Consider the following 20,213-nt stretch of genomic DNA (forward strand, 5'->3'; position numbering starts at 1 on the left):
GGTTGAATCATTTAAGTGAAGGCAGGACAAAGAAATGGCTGTAGTGGGGCCCCTTCTCCCAGGCTACTGGTGGCTGTTCTCCTTACGGTGGGAACTGAACTGTTCCTAGGGGTTGCATGCTGTGGAGAAGTCAGGAATGGATGGATGCCTGTGGTACTGGTGGCCAAGAGATTTGTATTGAGTTTCCCCCAGCGCCATCCAGCAATCTCATCCTCCTGTGAATTTCTCCAGAATTTGGCTGAATTCTCTGAAAAGTCCTGCACTCGTTTTTTTACAGAGAAGTCAGTCCACAGAGATACCAGGTCTGCTTCAATAGCACCTGCCACAGAGGAGCCCCATCCTGTAGACCCTTGGCTCCAGGTGCCTCGGTCCCTCTGTGTAGCTACTCCTTTTCTGCCTCACGTGGGACGCCATGGCAGGCCAGGCGTGGCAACTGTGCTAGGTGCCCACTGCGGGAGTACAGAGGACTTTTGTGCCAGGCAGTCACCACCCCTTGGCAGGCCCCTCCCTGCTCACGGAACAGACTTTACCTGCCGGCCAGGTGCCCGCAGTGTCTCTTGCAGCTTTGCTGGCTCCTCATAGAGCACTGCACACATAGGAGCTCCCGACGGTGCGGTGTAGCGCAGCAGCGAAGGGGCCCAGGGTTCCTACAGCGCAGCCCCTCTGTCGCGGGTCCCCTCCCTCGGGGCTGATCATTAACTCAAAAGCAGTATAAGGAGTAACTGGCCCCGGTGGTGAGCCGGAGGGACTCGTCGCCACCGCCATGGACAGTACCACCTTGAGCCCCGCGGTTACTGCCACCGATGCACCCATCCCGACCTATGAGCGCATTCGAAATGCGGCTGACATCTCAGTCATCGTCATCTACTTCTTGGTGGTGATGGCTGTCGGTCTGTGGGTACGTGCGGGTCCTGGGACACGGGCTAGAGAGGCCACTGTGTGGCATGAGTGGGCACACAAAGATGCCATGGTTTCCGTGAGCCACAAAGACAGGACAAAGGGGTTTACAGGTCTATAAAAGGGAGTGGAGATGTCTTGGGAATGAGTTCAGGAAGGAGTTCAGGGCACAGGAGGCCTGTGTGTTTGAAGGTGGAGGATGCCCAAGGGAACCCGTCAGGAAGGCCAGGGAAGATCCTGAGCTGAGGGGGAAGGCAGAAGATCACAGAGACTAGGATAGAATGTGAGGGACAGGAAAGGGTCAACTTGGAATAGCATTGTCTGATCTCTTAATTATCCACTTTCCAATGGGAAAGAAACAGTTTAGAGCCAGGAAATCATCACCTCTGCAGGCAGCAGGTGTTTGGGGCAGTCTATGGCTGACCAATGCCCCCTTCTGGGGAAGGCTAATGCAGAGGCTTTGCATGGTGGGATTACAGAGGCTATCTGGGGTTACGGATGGGGAAGGAGTGGTAAGCAGAGAGTGAACTGGTCTCAGGAAGAGGAAAGTACATATATCTCCTCTCGGGACTCTGGGGACACATCAAACCAGAGAAACTTGTTCTTCAAAGCCTGGAACTTGGAAAGTTCATTTATGATGCTGGCACACCTTACAGCTGGACAAAGTGTGCAAGCATTTCAGCTACCTCTAAAGGTTAAGTGTGGAAGAAGCTAGAACTAGGAAAGGATGGTGGGCATTAATCCTTTCACTGACAGAGCTGCATCAGGGGCAAAAGGAAGCATGGATTTTTATTTTACAAAAGAATTGTATTAATTACATGTAACAGAAAGGCTCCCCAAGTGTCACTTGCGTGGGGTCTATGGGGCTGATGCTTCTTCAGTATACTTCCTTAACAGTAGCAAGTGTCTAGCATAGATGTCTCTACTGCTTGCTCTCCTGTGGCTGAATTAATGATGCAGAATGAACTTCCCATAGCCTCTGTTCACCCAAGTCTGAAATAGGCATGCTTGTATCTATGCTTAGGATCCCCTCCCCTAAATATAGAGAGTCGAGTCTGAAAGGTCTTTGTGGTCTAGGAACATCTCTTTAGGCTTCTGCCATTCGCCTTCCAGGGTGTGTGATCCATGCCCTGGATAGTTTTTCTATTTTCAAGGAAAATGGGCAACAGCAGTAAGCTGGACAATACACCTTCACACAAAAAGCCACAGGACTGGGAAGATAGGAATGCCAATTACAGTTTTACAGAAGAGGAACTTGAAGTCAGTTTGGTTGTGAATTGTCAAGGATTTTGCAATCCTCGGGACTGTTCCAGGAACCTAGGTGTCTTGATCCTTGCCTCCACACCAGGCCCTCAAGCATAGTGCTTGCTCTCCAACTTCCCCTCTAATTCATGTTCATAGATTTTGGAGCCAAGGTGTAAACCCACTATCTGCTGGCCATTCCGGACGGCCCCTTCCCAGAATGCACCATTGTACGCAGCTCTTACCCAGGCTCTTTTTAGCCTTCCCAGTAGTCCTGCAAGTGTTTACATTTTTTTAAAATGGTGTTTGCACTTTTGAAATATCTGTGATTCAATGTCACTTGTCCTGCTAAAATGCTACTTAATGATCCTGTTAGTATTTGTCTGTGTTTAATCTTCTCCCATTACCCAGTGCCTCTGGACCTTGTTCATTTGCCACTTCTGTTTTTCCCACCGAAGTGTTAAGGTGGCTTGATTTAGGGATGGATACACTGGCTTCTGAATGATTTCTGGGCTGTAGAGACTAGCCCAAGCCCATTGCGCTGTCTTAGAAAATCACCCACAGCAAATGCTCCTCCATCTCCAGCCCCATCCATTCCAACAATACTCAGTTTGGGTCTGTATGCTTTCAACTTTGCTTCCTCATTGATTATCTTTGAGCTTTGGCCCATTACTTGTTTGATATTTAGTTCCCTTTTCTTTCACTATTTTGCATTGCTTCTTCAGGAGGTTTAATAGCTGCTTAAGTTGAATCACTGACCTTATTCTTGCTGAGAGATGCTACCAACCCAAACTAGAGTTGTTAAAAACTGTGGCCTAATGGCCAAATCTTGGGCCACAGCCCATTTTTGTATGGCTCACAAGCCAAGGATAACTTTTACACTTCCTTCCTTCCTTCCTTCCTTCCCTCCTCCTTCTCTTCCCCCCCCCCCTTTTTTTTGAGGCAAGGGTAAAGTTTTTTCTACAAGCCCTCCTGAAACTCACTTTGTACCTTAGGGTGACTTCAAACTCTCAGAGAGCTGCCTCCCTCTGTTGTTATGCACATTATACTGTATGGCTTGATGGGTCAGCTAATACCCAGCTCATGACAGGCAGCTCAGGTTGCATGGTGATTTGGTGGACCACTGTAAAACATTCAGTTTCCATGAAGGTCCAATAGTAAGCCAAGAGATGTCTCTCAAAGAGAGAATAATTGTCTGCAGATTATCATAACTTAAAATTCCAAGGATCTTCTCTGTGAGTCACCCATAGGAGTGTTCCAAAGATAACAGCATCACCATCTGCCACTGATACTTAATTATCTTAGGGTCAGCTGGAGGAACTGGACCTTCTCCTTGTTCCAGGTCCCATTCAAAGGTAGCAGTTTCAAAGCTAGAGTCATTTGGTATATGGGCTGGAGTAACACACCCAAGTGAGGAATGTGCTGTCTTCAGAACAAATAAGCCCACTAAGCATTGTCCTTAGTAGTGGGTGGGGCCAGGTGCAATAACGTAATCTTTAACCTTACGAAACCTTAGGATTATTTCTATATGCCCCATTCCACTGGACTCTTGGAAGTTTCACTGAGGTAGTGGCCTCTTGAATTTTGGTTGGATATTCTCCATCCTCTGATGTGCACATGCCTTACCAACAAGTCTGAAGTGATGACCACTTCTTGATCATCTGGTCCATTCAGCATAATGCCATCAATATAGTGGGCCAGTGTGATACTTTGTGCATCAGATGGATGATACAGATCCCTCTGAACCTTGTTATGACTCACTAATGCTGAGAGCTGTGCAGAGGGTGGGGATCCATCTCAAGAGGTTTCAGAGAGGAACAATACTAGCAGCTGGGCTGGAGACTATTCTTGTGAGAGTTGGTAAAGAATGTGGTGGTTTTCTGCACTGGTCCTAAGAATCTGCCTGAGGCTAAATTGAAAAAATAATAGCTTCATTTTGTTGGCAGAGGAGACTTTAACGTGGCCTAATAATTGACCTGTTATTTGGTGATTTCATCTAGATAACCTTCATATGTGTATTTTAGGAAGTTTCTACTGTATTAGGTTTCCATATGACCCCTCAAATGGCCCTTAGTTTTAGCTGTCTCTCCCTTGTTCCCTTCTTCTCTCCAGCTTCCTGTTAGCCCCTCCCAGTTCCGTCTTCACTCCAACCCTCTACCTCTCATTGTCTATTTTATTCCCCCTCCCTAGGGAGACGTCCCCCTTTTCCCCAGTACCTTCCTCTTTATCCAACTTCTGTAGTTAAACAAATTGTAGCATGCTTGTCAATGACTTAACAACTAATATCCACATAGAAACAAATAATTATTATTATTGCATTTCTGGGTCTCGGTTACCCCACTCAGAATTATTTTTTCTAGTTTTATCTATTTATCTGCAAACTCATGATTTCACTTTTTATAATGGTTAAATAGTATTCCATTGGGATGATGTACCAAGTTGCCTTTATCCATTCATCTTTTGATTGACATCTGGGTTGTTTCCAGTTTCTGGCTCTTATGAATAGAGTAGCATTGAACATAGTTGAACAAGTGTCTCTGTACGAGGACTGGAGCATCCTTTGTGTGTATGCCCAAGAGTGGTATAGCTGGTTTTGAAGTAGGTTGATTCCTAGCTTCGTCATGAACCACCACCACACTGATTTCTACGATGACTGTACAAATTTGCATTTCTACCAGTAATGGAGGAGTGTTCCCTGTATTTCAAATCCTCACCAGCATGAGCTGTCATTTGTGTTATTGATCTTGGACATTCGGATTGGTGTAAGATGAAATCTCAAAACAGTTTTGATTTGCATTTCCCCGATGACTAAACATGTTACGTATTTCTTTAACTGCTCCTCAGCCATTTGTTTACTTTTCTGAGCATTCTCTGTTTTGACCTGTACCCCTCTTTTAAGTTTTTTCTCCTTGATGTCCAGTTTTTGGAATTCTTTTTAAAATTAATTTTTTATGTGCATTGATGTTTTGCCTGCATGTATGATGTGTGAGGGACCAGATCCCCTGGAACTGGAGTTACAGACAGCTATGAGCTGCCATGTGGGTGCTGGGAATTGAACCTGGATCTTCTGGAAGAGCAGTCAGTGATTTTAACTATTGAAGCATCTCTCCAGCCCTTGAACTTTTATATATTTTGGATGGTAGTCCTCCATCAGATGTGTACTTGGTAACAAATAATTCCCCATTCTCTAGGCTGCTGCTATGGCTGAACAATGGTGACCTTTGCTGTACAGAAGCTCTTCAGTTTCATGAGGTCCCATTGTTCAGCCATAGCAGCAGCCTAGAGAATTCTTAGTGCTTATACTATCAGGGTTATGCTTAGAAAGTCTTTTCTTGTGCCAACAAATTCAAGACTATTCCCACTTTCTCAGCTATTAGGATTGTAGGAAGCCGTGGTCAGTGGTGATATATTCGCCATTCCAAGATGGCGCGGACATCGTGTCCTCTCCATTAGTAAAAATTAACTGCGCAGGTGCAAAGGCAGAAAGCCCGCCAAAGTCATTGGCCAATCCTGAGGCGTAATATTGGGTGATGAGTGAACAGCCAATCAGAAGTGAATACGTCACTCTAGGGTGTATTTAAGCTGTGCCTCTTCCTGTCTTTGGCCCTTCCCGGGTCTTCACGTCTGCTGATACAGATTAAAGCCTCGCTGTGGTGATGCCCGAATACTGTCTCACGTGTCTCGCGCGCAACATAGGGGACACGGGAGGCGCGCGCAACATAGGATCAGTGTATCTGGCTTTGTGTTGAGGTCTTTTATCTGTTTAGAGTTGAGTTTTGTGCAGGGTGATAGATATGGATCCATTTGCATTATTCTACATGCAGCCATTCACTTTGAACAGCACTGTTTGTTGAAGATTCTGCCTTTTCTTCAGTTTGTATTTCTGGCATATATATATATATATATATATATATATATATATATATATATATATATATATCGCAGACATCCATAGAGTATGGTCCTATTGTGGATCTCTGATTTGATTCCATTGATCAATGTGTCTGTCTTTGTGCCAACACCATGATTTTTTTAAAACTACTATTGCTCCATAGTACAGAACTTGATACCTCCAGCAATTCTTTTATCACTCAGGGTTGGTTTAGCTATCCTGAATATTTTGTGTTTCCATATGGAGCAGAACATTGTCCTTTAGAGTTCTGTGAAGAACTATGTTGGAGTTTTATGGGGATGGTGTTGAATCTGTAGATTGCTTTTTGTAGGGTGAACATTTTCGCTAATTTACTCCTGTTGAGTCACAAGCATGGGAGTTCTATCTTCTGATCCTTCTTCAACTTCCTTTGTGAGTGTCATAAAATTTTTATCATACAAGTCTTCCACTTGCTTGGTTAGAACAAGGCATTTTATATTATTTAAGGCTATTATGAAAAGTGTTACTTCTTCGACTTCTTTCTCAGTCTTTTTGTTACTTGTATATAGGAAGGCTACTGATTTTGTAAATTAACTTTGTATTCTGCTACTTTACTGAGAGAGTTTTCCAGCTGTAGGAGTTCCTTGGTGGAAGTTTTAGGGTCACTTACATATACTATTAGCTCATCTGCAACTAGAGACACACTGACTTCTTCCTTTCCCGTTTGTACCCCTTGAGCTTCTATAGTTGACTTACTGCTAAGACTTCAAGTATTATATTGAATAGATATGGAGAGAATGAACAACCTTGTCTTGTTCCTGACCTTAGTGGAATTGCTTTGAGTTTCTTGCCATTTTTGTTGATGTTGCCTATGGCTTGATGTAAACTGCCTTTATTATGTTGAGGTATGTCCCTTGTATCCCTAATCTCCTTAGCACTTTTATCATGGAGAGGAGTTGGATTTTGTCAAAGGTCCTTCCTGCATGTAATGATCACGTAACTGGGATTTTCCTCTCAAGCTCTTTGTTCTCAGAAATACTGACTCTGAGACTAATTATTTATTAATAAATGCTTAGGCCAATAACGTTGGCTCTGCTTCCCGACTAGCTCATATCTCAATAATCCAGTTTATTCTAGTCTAACTTTGTCTACTGGCTAGTTGCCTCTCCTCAGATTTATGCAACCCATCTTCATCTTCCTTCCTGTTCAGAAGAACCTTACCCTTGCTGACAATTTTCCAGAATTCCCCCCTTTCCCTCCCTCCTCCTCTCTTCCTGTTTCCCCCTCTGTCTGCCTCTCTCCCCTCTTTTTTCCCTCTTTTCCTCTCTCTCTTCCTCTCCCCCTCTCTCATTCTCCCAGAACTCCCACCTCCTATTTCCTGCCTCAGTTCATTGGCCAAAGGTTTTTTTTTCCCCTTTAATTGACAGGTGAATGCTTTTACACACTGCACCAGTGATTCTCTCTACACGATCACGTGGTTTTTGTCTTTCAGTTTATTTATACGGTAGATCACATTTGTGGATTTACATGTCACACCATCTCTGGGCTGAAGCCTAGAGCTAATCAAGGTGAATTATCTTTTTGATGTGTTCTTGGATTCAGTTTACAAGTACTTCATTGATAATTTCTGCATCTATGTTCATAATCGAAATTGGTCTGTAATCCTCTTTTTTTTTGGTTGGATCTTTGTGTGGTTTGGGTATCAGGGTGACTGTGACCTCAGAAAATGAATTGGGCAATGTTTTTCTGTTTCTATTTCATGAAATAATTTGTGGAGCTTTGGAATTAACTCTTCTCTGAAAGTCTGGTAAAATTTTGCACTAAAACCATCTGTTCTTTGGTTTTTGTTTTATTTTGTTTTGGGTTGGGAGACATTTAATGACTGCTTCCATTGACTAGGGATTATAGGTCTGTTTAAACTTTTAAAATCTAAGCTTGATTTAACTTTGGTAGGTGGTATGTATCAAAAATTGTCCATTTCTTTTAGACTTTCCAAATTTGGTGGAGTATAGGTTTTTAAAGTACGTCCTTATGATTCTCTGGACTCTCTCAGTGTCTGTTGTTAATTGTTCTTCCTGCCTCTAATTTTTTAATTTAGATATTCTCTCTCTCTCAGCATTTAATTATTTTGAATAAAGGTTTATCATTTTTTATTGATTTTTTGAATCAAAGAACCAATTCCCTGTTCCATTGATTCTTTGTATTGATTTTTTTTCTTTCTATTTTATTGATCTCAGCCCTGAGTTTGATTATATCTTGCCATCTATTCCTTTTGGGTGTTATTTCTTCTTTTTATTCTAGAGCTTTCAGGTGTTAAGTTACTAATATAAACTCTCTCCTTTTTTTTTTTTTTTTTGATGTAGGCACTTCTTGTTGTAAACTTTCCTCTTAGAGTCATCCTTATCCTGTCTCATAGACTTGGGTATCCTGTGTTGTCATTCTCATTCATTTCTAGAAAGTTTTAAATGTCTTTCTTCACTCATTTTTCATTCAGTAGTGAATTTTTTTGTTCCCATGAGTTTGTAAACTTTTTGTTATTTCTGTTATTGACATCCAGCCTTAATTTGTGGTGGTCAGATAAGATACAGGGAGCTATTTCATTACTATTATTATTATCTTGTATCTGTTGTGTCTAAGCATGTGGTCAATATTGGAGAAAGCTTCTTGAGCTGCTGAGGAGAAGGACGTTCTGTGTGTGAGTGAAGTGATGTGTGAGGACCTGTTAGGTCCATCTGCTGATGACAGTCGGCTCCAGCATTTCTCTGTTCAGCTTTTGCCTGGATGAGCTGTTTATTGGTTGGAGTGGTGTATTGAAATCAGTGTGAGCGCTAATACGTGATTTAAGCTGTAATGGCGTTTTTTTTTTTTTTTTTTTTTTTTTTTTTTTTTAAATGAACTTGGGTGCCCTTGTTTTTAGTGCGTAGATGTTAAGAATTACAATATCTTCTTGGTGGATTTTTCTTTGACAAGTATGTAGTGACCTCTTCTCTTCTAATTAGTTTTGCTTTGAAGTCTAGTTTGTCCAATATTAAAATGGCTATGAATGCTTGCTTCTTAGCTCCATTTGCTTGAAATGTCTTTTTCCAACCGTTTACCCTGAGATTAGTCTATTCTTTTTTTTTTTTTTTTTTTTTTTTTTTTTTTGGTTTTTCAAGACAGGGTTTCTCTGTGTAGCCCTGGCTGTCCTGTAGACCAGGCTGGCCTCGAACTCAGAGATCCACCTGCCTCTGCCTCCCAAGTGCTGGGATTAAAGGCGTGCGCCACCACTGCCCGGCTGAGATTAGTCTATTCTTGATGTTTCTTTGATACAGTGTGTTTCTTTGATACAGCAAATGTTAGTCTGTGTCTTTTTATTGGGAAATTGAGACCATGCTGCCGAGAGCTATCAGTGAGCAGTGTTTGTTGATTTCCATTATTTTGTTGTTGTGGTGTGGGTTATTTTTTCCTTGGGTGTGGTTAGTCTCTTCAGGTTGAAGTTTTCTTTCTAGTTCCTTCTGTAGAGCTGGATTTGTAGATAGATACTGCTTAAATATGTTTTTTTTTTAAATCACAGAATGTCTTTCTTTCTCTGTCTGTTGTGATGTGATGCTTTGCTGTGTATTATAGTCTGGGCTGGCAACTGTGGTCTTTTAGAACTTCTTTAACATTTGTCCAGGCCTTTCTGGCTTTTAGAGCATCCATTGAGAAGTCAGACTTTATTCTAATAGGTCTACCTTTATATGTCTTATGGTCTTTTTCGCTTGTAGATTTTAATATATTCTTTGTTCTGTATATTTAGTGTTTTAATTATAAAGTGCCAAAGAATTTTTTTCCCTAGTCCAGTGTATTTAGTGTTCTACACTCTTCTTATACCTTGTTAGGCACCCCCTTCTTTAGGTTAGGGAAATTTTCTTCTATAATTTTTGTTAAAAATATTTTCTATGTCTTTGACCTGAGTTTTCTTTCTCTTTCCTCTATTCTTATCATTCGTACTTTGGTCTTTTCATAGTGTCCCAGATTTTCTGGATGTTTTGTGCCTGCATACTTTCCCCTGCTTTGCTTTTGTTTTAGATATAACATTTTCTTTGACCAAGGTATCTACTTTTTTTTATTCCATTTTCAATGCCTGAGAGACTCTCTTCCATCTTTTGCATTCTGTTGGTGAGGCTTGCCTCTGAGTTTCTAAATTTCTCATTTCTGATTTTCCCGTAGTTTGGATATTTTTATTGATTCTATTTCCAGTTGCAAGTCTTGAACTATTTTCTTCACTGTGCTTCATAGATTCCTTCAATGGGTTTGTTCTTCTTCTTTTTTCTGCAAGGACTTCTAACATATTCATAAAGGCCATTTTGAAGTCCTTGGCTTTTGGGTTGCTATGTTGCATTTCTCAGGCTTCTGTGGTCCGGCTGCTGGGCTGCAGTGGAGGCACATTGTCCTGGCTGTTACTGTGATTTTTACACTGGTGTATAGGAATCTGGGTTTGAGATAACTGTTGTTCTAGGTGTTGATCTCTGGTCTTGTTATCTCTGGGTGGGTGTTTCCTTCCTTGGTTTCTAATTTTAGAATTATCTCCAGAGTGATCTTTTCCTGGTCAGTTTCTAGAGTCTGGATCCTTTAGTATTTTTTTCTGTTTCAGTATCAGCTGCCTTCTCTGATCCTTAAATCTGTTTGCCGCATTGCTATTCCCAGGAAGACTACAGTCTTCAAAGTATAACTTATGCTAGGAAGGACACACTACCAGGAGACAAGAAAGACTTGAATGCTCTCCCCTGTACTCCACCACATACAGGGGGGCTCAATAAATCCTTGTTGGTGTATTGAATGCAGTAAAGCCTTACTTCCCAAAGGATTCCAAGCCACTGGCTCAGTCTGAGCACCTGTAAGGGTGTAGCTGCTGCAGACGTGTTTGCTGCAGAAATGACATCAGAGGTTAATTCCTTTGGATCACTGATAAGAGAAAAGCCACTATCAGTCATTAACAAGAGTCTGGACAAAGGGGCCAGGGACAGAGAAAGAGAGATGGAGGAGGAAAAGACCCCAAAGCCAGGCCAGTGGCACTGAGCCAGAGGAATGACTGCAGGAATAACTGCAAGTTCTGAGGTGGCAATCCCAGAAGAGCTATGAGGGAGGCTGTGCCCATCCTGTAATGGAGTCAATAGGCCATTTGTCTTCTTTCAGCCCTTCAGTAGTTCCCTCTGCCTGGCATCAGAGAGCCTCAGTTCTGTCTCACTGTTCACCCTCTCCACATTCATTCAGCTCAGCCAGGCTCAAGAGCTAAGGTGGCTGTTGTCCCCTCTCCACACACTGGGCACTGAACTGCCTCAATCCCTAAGCTGCCAGTCCTGATGTCTGAAATCGTCCCCCTCCTCCCTGTTTCCCCCCAGGTTAACAAAACCCCACTTTTCTTTCAAGACTTGGGAAAACACTGCCTCTCTGTGAAATATTTCTTGCCATTAGAAGGACTTCCTTCATTCATTCTGAACCTAGTCACAATATATTGCAAATTAATGACTCTAGCAAGTTCCCATGTATATTCAGAAAGGAAAAATATGAGTTGAGCTTGAATATCTTGTCTTTTCAGTAGGACTTAGTGTTTACACTGTGCATTCTTGTGACATTTTAATTTTTTTCTTAATAGTTTTATTGAGATATAAGTTGCATACCCTTCAGTACTTATAAAGGTATATTTCCTTATACCTTGGTATGCACATAAGAAAGATACACACAAAAAACCATTCCATTTCCTCCTGTTTAACATGCAAACAAAACAATGTGAATAAGTCCAGGAAGGGTGTCTTGCCTCAAACCACAGGATAGGTTAACTGCAGAGCTAGCTCTAGTGCTTCAGTTTCCCTGTCTGTAATATAAGTGAGCATTCATGAGCTCCTTTGTGTGAGCCTGCTGAGGCTGGGTGGGGATTCGTGTGTGTGTGTGTGTGTGTGTGTGTGTGTGTGTGTGTGTGTGTGTGTTGGATGGGAACAAAAAGTGCTTCAGAAAGTGGAATGGTTACAAGATAGAGCTCATTGTGGGAGGGGTATGTTCTTTTATTGGCAAAGAAACTCGAAGTATTTCTGACTACATTTTGACCCTCTTTCCCTCAGGCCATGTTTTCCACTAATCGTGGGACTGTTGGAGGCTTCTTCCTGGCAGGCCGAAGCATGGTGTGGTGGCCGGTGAGTTTTCTCTGAAAAAAAGGAAAGGTTTTTTTTAATCTTTCTTTTTCTTAAATTTATTTTTTGAGATTATAATATAACCACATCACACGGCTCCCTTTTTCTACCTCTAAACATTCCCTCATTGTTCTCTATCAAATTTCTGGCCTCTCTTTTTATTAGTTGTTGTTACAAGCATATATGCATATGTATATATATATGTATATATACATATACATTCCTAAATATAACCCAATGAGTCGGTATAATGTACTTGCACATATGTTTTCAGGGCTATTTGATACCAGATAACCAGTAGGTGTGCTCTATCCCTGGGGAAGCTTTCTGCTCTCAGCATCCCTTGGTTGTTTGCAGTTGTTGAGGCCTCATGTTTTTTCCACACCCACATTGCATATCTACTGTTGTTCCCTTCATTCAGCTCATGTTTAGGCAATCATGCTGGTGAGACACAACTGCAAAGCAAATTCCCTAGTCCTCAGGCCCCTTTAATCTTCTCACCCTTCAACATTGTCTTCTGCAATGTTCCCCAAGTCTTAGGTACAGGAATTGTTTTGTAGATGTATCCCTCAAGGCTGGGACTCCACAGCTCTGCATTTTGATTGGTTGTGGTTTCCAGTAATGGTCTCTGTTTATTATAAAGAGGAATTATCTTAATGAGTGGTGAAGCTTGTACTTACCTCAATCTCTGGCATGAGGACAAATATTTAGAATCATAGTTAGGCATTATGTGACTTAGTAAAGTTGTAGGTCTCCCTCCAGTATCCATGCCTTCACTAAGCCCCTGAGAGGTGGCTACGTTTCCAATACCAGGCATGCTTTCCCTCTGTTGAGCAGTTCTTAAACCAACCAGAGAGCTCTTAGTTACCACTAAGGCATGTGTGCACAGCTGCACCCTGAGTGTTATCATGCCATGCTGGTCATTGTTACGGTTCATAGGTGTTTTACTTGTTAGGGATGGCAAGGTTGGATTTTGAAATTTTGAATTTTCTTCCTTTGGGAGATTATGTGGTGCCTTCTGACACCATGGAAGCTCGTCCTCAGGGAGGAGGCTTTCGGCTAGGGTCCAGCTCAGTGTTGGAAGTGCGTGGTGTCTTTAGCAATAGGAACTTGCCTTCCACCTCTGGGGCGGTGGGGGGTGGGGTGGGGGAACCAAGGGCAATAGGAATAGCTATAAGGTTTTGGAGTCTCTTAGACAACCTCAACCCAACAACTCAAAAGGAGGGTTCTCATGCCTGGGTTGGAGCATTTTTCTTTATATATTCTGACTATTAATTCTGTCAGATGTGTAGTTGGCAAAGGTTCTCTCCCATTCTGTGGGCTTTCTCTTGACCTGGTTGACTTTTGTGTAGCTGGGCAAAAGCTTTTAAAAAATTTTTTGAAGTCCTACTTTTTAAAGGGAGGTCCTTTTTTCTCCCAACACTCCTAAGAGGTAAATATCATTAATTCTAACTTATAAGAAAAAAATAGAAGCTATGATATGTCTAAATTACCTTGGCCTGTGTGGTGTTTTGTTTGTTTAGGATGTCATGGTTGGGTTTTAAATTTTTGATTTTTTTTTACCACGATGAAATCATATCTCTTTATATAAAAATCTTAGGGCTTATTTACTTAGGGTTAGATCTCAGTCTGCCCCACCCCATGCCATTTTTTTCTTTTTCTGAGGAGGGTTTTTTTCTGTATAACCCTGACTGTCCTGGGCTCACAATGTAGACCAGGCTGGCCTTGAACTCAGAGATCCACCTGCCTCTGCCTCCGGAGTGCTGGGATTAAAGGCATACATCACCACCACCCGGCAGCTCTCAGTTTCTGAGGCTGGAGGCCAGGGGACGCCTTCCCTTAGGAGGTTTATGTGTTAGAGTAGTCTGTGAGTGAACAATCTGGCTTTGGGCTGAGGGCTGGCTGACGGGAGGCATTAGCCCTACCCAAAGCAGGTGGGGGGCAGTGGTTTTGTGAGTTTTCCCAGGGGTATTATTTCCTTATACATGACAAGGTTTGGATTGCTCTAACAGAGAAGCATAGCATTGTTCTTTTGAGCAGAAGTCATTACTTCCTTGGTGAGGCTGGCATTTGACTCTTTTTTTCTCCAACCATAGTTTCCATCTAAGGCTTCATAAGATTGTAAAAATCATTCCAGATGGCTGCACTTTATAAACATGAGAAATTGTTCCACAGTTAAGAGCATGGCCTCTCATAGAGTACCTGGGTTCAGTTCTCAGCACTCACAAGGTGGCTCACCATTGTGACTTCAGTTTCAGGATATCTGATGCCCAGGCATGCATGTGATACACTCACATGCTTAAACATTTGTTTCAAAATGGCTTCTAAAGTTGTCTATGTATCAGAATCACCCATGGCAACACAGATGTACCACTGAACACTGTGCCTAGCTGGTAGTTAATAAATGGGTCTGTTCCATCCATTTCCTATAACCAAGAAAGACTTCCAGTTGGTGTCCCAAATTGGGACACCAACTCAGCCACAAAACATTTGACTTACAATTTATCTTGCCTACACAATACACTGGGGTAAATTGTGGGAGTGGCCAGCCAATGACTGGTCCAGCTTGAGATTTATACCATGACATGGAACCAACCCCTGACATTGCTTGGAGAGCTAGGAACCAGAGGCTGGATGGTCCAGAGACCTAAGATAGTATCAAATACAAATGGAAATCAAGTTAATGGAATGATTCCTAATGAAATTCTGCTACACTCATCGATGGGTGGCTAGCTTAATTGTCATCAGAGAGGCTTTACCTATCAAGTGATGGAAACAGATACAGAAGGGTCAAGGACACCATGAAATCAACTGACCTGAGGTCACGGGGGCTCACAGAGACTGACTCACCTACCAGGGAGGCTGCATGAGACTGACTTACACTCTGTACACATATGTTACAGTTGTGTAGCTTAATCTTGTGGGACTCCCAACAGTGGGAGCCTGGGCTGTCCCTGACTCTGTTGCCTGCCTCTGGAACCCAGTCCTCCTACCGGGCTGCGTCTTCTAGCCATAATAGGAGAGGAGGTGCCTAGTCTTACTGCAACAAGATATGCCATCATTGTTAGATATCCATGGGAGGCCTGCCCTTTTCTGAAGAGAAGCAGAGGAGGGATGAGTGGGGGGGGGGGGAAGAAGGTCAGAAGGACAGGGAGGAGAGGCAGAGGGGGTGGGAACTTGGGTATGGCTGAGGAAAATAAACATAATTTTAAAAAAATAGAAGGAAGTCCAAGAGAGCACAGGTAAATCTTTCAGTTGCTGTTATACTTGACAGTTTGCAGTGAATACTGGAAACTGTTACTAATGATTCCCTTATGTTAACTTTCATGTAGATCATGTGACTAAAACATAGTTTAGGCCCTCAGTTATTTATACTATTACAAATAATCAATTCCAATTATATAGGAACCATATTCTAAAATGGATTAACAATGAGTTATAGTAGTAAAAACGAATACTCATAGAAATCACGTTCAGTGAATTTACCTTGGATGTGTCTTGTGATAATCAGCAGTATGCTATAGGTGAGGGTGTTTGCTTTTCTTCCTGTTATTCAGTGTGTCTTTTGGAATTTTTATTTTTTAATTACACACATATGTGTAAGTCTGTGTGTGGGGTATGTGCACTTGTGTTTTGGTGCCCAAGGAGGCAGAGGCACCAGGTTCCCCAGGAGCTGATATTACAGGCAGTTATGAGCTACCTGACATGTGTTCAGGGTTCTGGGAGCTGAACTCAGGTTGTTTAGAAAGGCAGTAATTTGTCCTAACTTCTGAGCCAGTTAATTTCCAGCCCCTGTGGCATGTCTTGATAATAGTTGGTATCTTAGATGTGACAAAATGTAGTTTTGTTGTAAGTAATTTTTTTTATCTGTGTTTACTATTAGACTCTGTAGAAATGTTTTGGGGTTACTCTTATCTCTACTAGCTGAAAACTCAGCTTATTTTTTTAAAGATTTATTTATTTATTTAATGTATATGAGTTCACCATTGCTGTCTTCAGACACACCAGAAGAGGGCATCAGATCCTATTACAGATGGTTGTGAGCCACCATGTGGTTGCTGGGAATTGAACTCAGGACCTCTGGAAGAGCAGTCAGTGTTCTTAACTACTGAGCTATCTCTCCGGCCTAACCTAGTTTTTTTTTTTAAAGGTGGAATCTGTTAATGTCTTGTTTAATGACAAGGTTCTATTGATTTATCAGAGTTTAAAACTGCCAGCTTAGCAGAAGCATAATCCTGGTAGTTTTTTTTCTAAAACTTAAAGTGGTTTATAAACACCATCACATGGCACAGCTATAAGAAGAAATCAAAGAATCTGTGACATGCAAGAATACACAGTAAGGGGGTTGAAGAGATGGCTCAGTTTGTAAGAACACTAGCTGTTCTTCCAGAGGATCCAGGTTCAATTCCCAGCACCAACATGGCAAGTCACAACTGTCTGTAACTCCAGATCTACACAAATATACATGCAGGCAAAACAGCAATGGACATAAAAAAATAAATGAAAAAAAGCAAGTACATATTAAGGCCACTCTTCAAAATTAAAAAATATTTTAAACAGCACTCAAAGTATATTTTTCATTTCCTCTTGAGGTGAATTTAAAAGGCAGTTTAGGCCTATCACTGGCTCCTAAATCCATAATCAGGATACTCCTTCCACCTGCTTTTAGCACAGTTGCTTCTTCCAAGCAGGAATCGCAGGTAAGGAAACTTCAGCAAGAGTGTCTGTGTCGACTCTGAGGCTGGCATGAGTGTTGCCCATCAGGAAATGGGGAGGAATGGCGGCCTCACAAAGCCAAAGGAGGCTGGAAAATGAAAAGGTTAGTTCTGGACGTTCCTGGGTGTGAAGGGGACATCGAAGAGCTTGGTTGTGTTCCAGGCAGGTAGAAAGAATCCTCTGGTAAAAGGTCTCACAGTCGAGTTAGTCCCAGAGAGGGAACTATTTAGTACCTTGGCATGAGGATAGACAGACGGAGAGGGGTGGGGGAAGGATTCCACAAGGGAAATTAGAGCTTATGTAAGAGATTGGCAAGATGGCTCCCAGAAGATGGAGTCACATCAGAGGCAAACCAAAGCCACCTTATTGTGGTAACATGAAACCACAAATAAATAGTGCTTACCACCTTGCACTGGTAATTCAGGGCCCGCCTTCCTGCTGACTGTGGTCTGGCACCCTTATCGAACAGTCTTTTGAGTGCTGCGTGGTAAAGATTATTTGAAGAATGTGGAAAAGGAGTTCCAGGAAGCTTAAGGCTGAGCTTTGAATGGGGAAATCCCCACTTCTCAGCTAGAAGTAAGAGAAATTCTGAGAGGCGGGACCCTAATCAGTAGTTAGGAGGAAGTCCTTTGTTTTACAGTGAAGTATGAGCACACCAGCATTACTGAATCTTATCTTTAGGTCTTCCTCCAATAGCTGTGTCTTCAATCATTTATTTGTTCATTCATTCACTCACTCACTCATTCATTCACTCATCCATCCATTTATACATTACCCTTACATTCATTATACAACTGCATGGTAATACCTACCATGAGCCAGACTCTATGATAGGTGCTCATAGATCACTCATACACACCATTCAGACTGAGGTTTTAGGCCAGGACCAGAAAGATCATAACAGGCTAGAAATGAAAAATGTCAATGGTCTGATACGCCAGTCACCCTGAGCTGATCTTTGAGATGTTACATTGTGTCCCGTGAGTATTTATAACTATTATATATCGGTTACAAATGCAAAAGAATAAAAGGAGCTGTCCATGTGAAAATCAGAGGTTAGCGATTCAAGCAAACAACTTCCAAGTAAAAACCCTCAGAATCTGCAGTTCCACAGCAGACCAACCCACCTCCTGAGTGGTCAAAGGCCCTGAGCTTGGAAGGAGCACGTGATGGTTGAAGATCTGAGTGAGGACCAGTGTGGGAGAGACACAGTGAGAGTGGCTGGAGCCCTGACTGAGGGGCCCTGAGCTTCTGAGGATTCTAAGATAGGACTCACCTATACCGTCAGCTGGGTTGCTGGTGTACCCTCCGTGACCTCTGATGCCATTGAGCAACTTCACTTGCCCTTTGTGCCCAAAACCACTGGGACAACATCAAGGTTGGCAATGGTTTCTTGATTTTCTACCTCTTTGGGTGTTTGAGTAGGGAGACATGTATACAGAGGTAATGGCTGGAAGACAGCCATTGTCCTTGGGGACATGAGCTCACCCAAAGTAAACTGAGATTATAATGACTCAGGAGCAAAGCTTGTGTCTAAATGTTTGCCTTAGTTTTGGAAGTAAAATATTCCAAGTACTTGAGCCTTACCATATTCTCCATCCAAAGTCAGGAAGAGAAATGCCTGAGACATAGTAAGAGTCAAAGGTCAAAGATTTCCAAACTTTCCATGTTGAAAAGAGATGTGGACCAGGATTAGTCGGGATTCCTGAGAAGGAGAAGGAGGGATAAGAAAATAAACTCAACACAGGCTAGATACACTGTGCCAGAGTTCACAGAGACAGACAGGAGGTGTCACTCCACAGTGTCCTGGATACATCCAGGGGAGTGTATCCGGGAAGGAGGGAGGATGTGAAGTCAACGTGGTGATGCGTGTTCTCTGTGTCTATAGACTTCAGATCCTTCAGTTATGAGGTTTGAACAAGTTATTCTTAACTCTGATCCTCAAGTCCCTTCTCCATGAAATGAGGATGAGAACAGAATAATTTCAGCTTACAGAAATGTGGCCACCAAATAAGATAAAGGCCTGAGCCTGAGAGACATCACAGAAGTTAGTGTTTTACTTTCTCTGTCTGAGTCTGCCAGGACGGGGCTCTCAAAGCATGGTAACCAGGGTAGTAGCACCAGCGGGATCTGGACCCTTGTTAGAAATACATTTTTTTTTAAATAATCCTAAACTAAGTTACTGAATCAGAACCTCGGGGATGATCCTAGCAACCCATATTAATTAAGCCTCAGATGGTTCTGATGAGAGCTGCCAGATTTAGGAAATGAAGACAGAGAACGGTCAGTTAAATTTGAATTTCAAACAACCTTGTAGTATGAGTGCATCCCAAACATTGGGTGGAGCCTACTTATACAACAGATTCCATGGTTACCTGAAATACAGGGGTGTATGTACATCTCCTGTCCTGGGGTAACTCAAGTTTGAGCATCACTGGATGGGCATGTCTAGTATGACCTAGAAAATGGATAAAGAGAAAGCCCCAGGAACTCTGATGTCTCTAAAAGGCTAGTATGGACCTCGTGATGTTGGCACACACATCTTTAGTCCCATCACTCAGGAGGCAGGCAGATCTCTAAGTCTGAGGCCAGCCTGGTCTACAGAGTGAATTCCAGGACAGCCAGGGCTACACAGAGAAACCCTGTCTTGAAAAATCTTGAAAATTAATTAATTAATTAATTAATTAATGGAGGGGAGAGGACAGAGGCAGGGAGCAGAGAGCCAGTTACTGATTCTGGATATTTGGCCATTACTTGACCTTTAACAAAGAAAGTACTTACATGAAATTAGCTGAAAACATTTCCCTTTTGAACTATGACAATCTTGTTCCTAAAAAGAAAATTTTTGGTGTCTTTCAGAAATTGTAGAATAGCCTGTAAAAACACATACTGGTAACAGTGATATCAACTTCTTCACAGTGGCATGTCTTTGTAGGGAAATTTCCTCAGAGATCTCTCACATCTGGCATTTCACATCTGGCAGCACCTTACAAGGTAGACTGAGAGTCTCTTTTTCTCTCCCGCCTTTTCTTTTTTGAGACAGGATCTCATGTAGCCCAGGCTAGCTATGACCTGCTCTATAGCTGTGGCTGGTCTTGAACATCTCTCCTTCCATCCCCACTTCCAAGTGATGAAAATACAGGCATACTCTACCACACCCACTGGCTAAGAGGGATTCTTGGTTTAGAGAAGAGGGAATTGAAGCTCAAAGCATTAAAGCAACTGGCTTCTGGTCACATAATTCACTATGTCACAAGCATGATTAGAACCAGGTCGGAGAGCTCCCTGTGTGCTCTGAAGGAGGGGAGGGAGCTCATGGATCTAACTGTGCTGTGAAG

General features: G+C 42.4%; 1 protein-coding gene across 1 annotated transcript in view; it reads left to right on the plus strand.

Moving 5' to 3' along the window:
* Window positions 1–540: 540 nt before the first annotated feature.
* Slc5a1 (solute carrier family 5 member 1) overlaps window positions 541–20,213 on the plus strand; it is a 68,556-nt gene continuing 48,883 nt past the window's right edge. Inside the window, exons 1-2 of the mRNA XM_034509324.2 lie at window positions 541–898; window positions 12,091–12,162. Coding sequence (XP_034365215.1) covers window positions 764–898; window positions 12,091–12,162 — 207 coding nt within the window. The 5' untranslated portion in view covers window positions 541–763. The remainder of the gene's footprint in view (window positions 899–12,090; window positions 12,163–20,213) is intronic.

Source organism: Arvicanthis niloticus, chromosome 7 (genome assembly GCF_011762505.2).
Source record: "Arvicanthis niloticus isolate mArvNil1 chromosome 7, mArvNil1.pat.X, whole genome shotgun sequence".
NCBI classification, from domain to species: Eukaryota; Metazoa; Chordata; class Mammalia; order Rodentia; family Muridae; genus Arvicanthis; species Arvicanthis niloticus.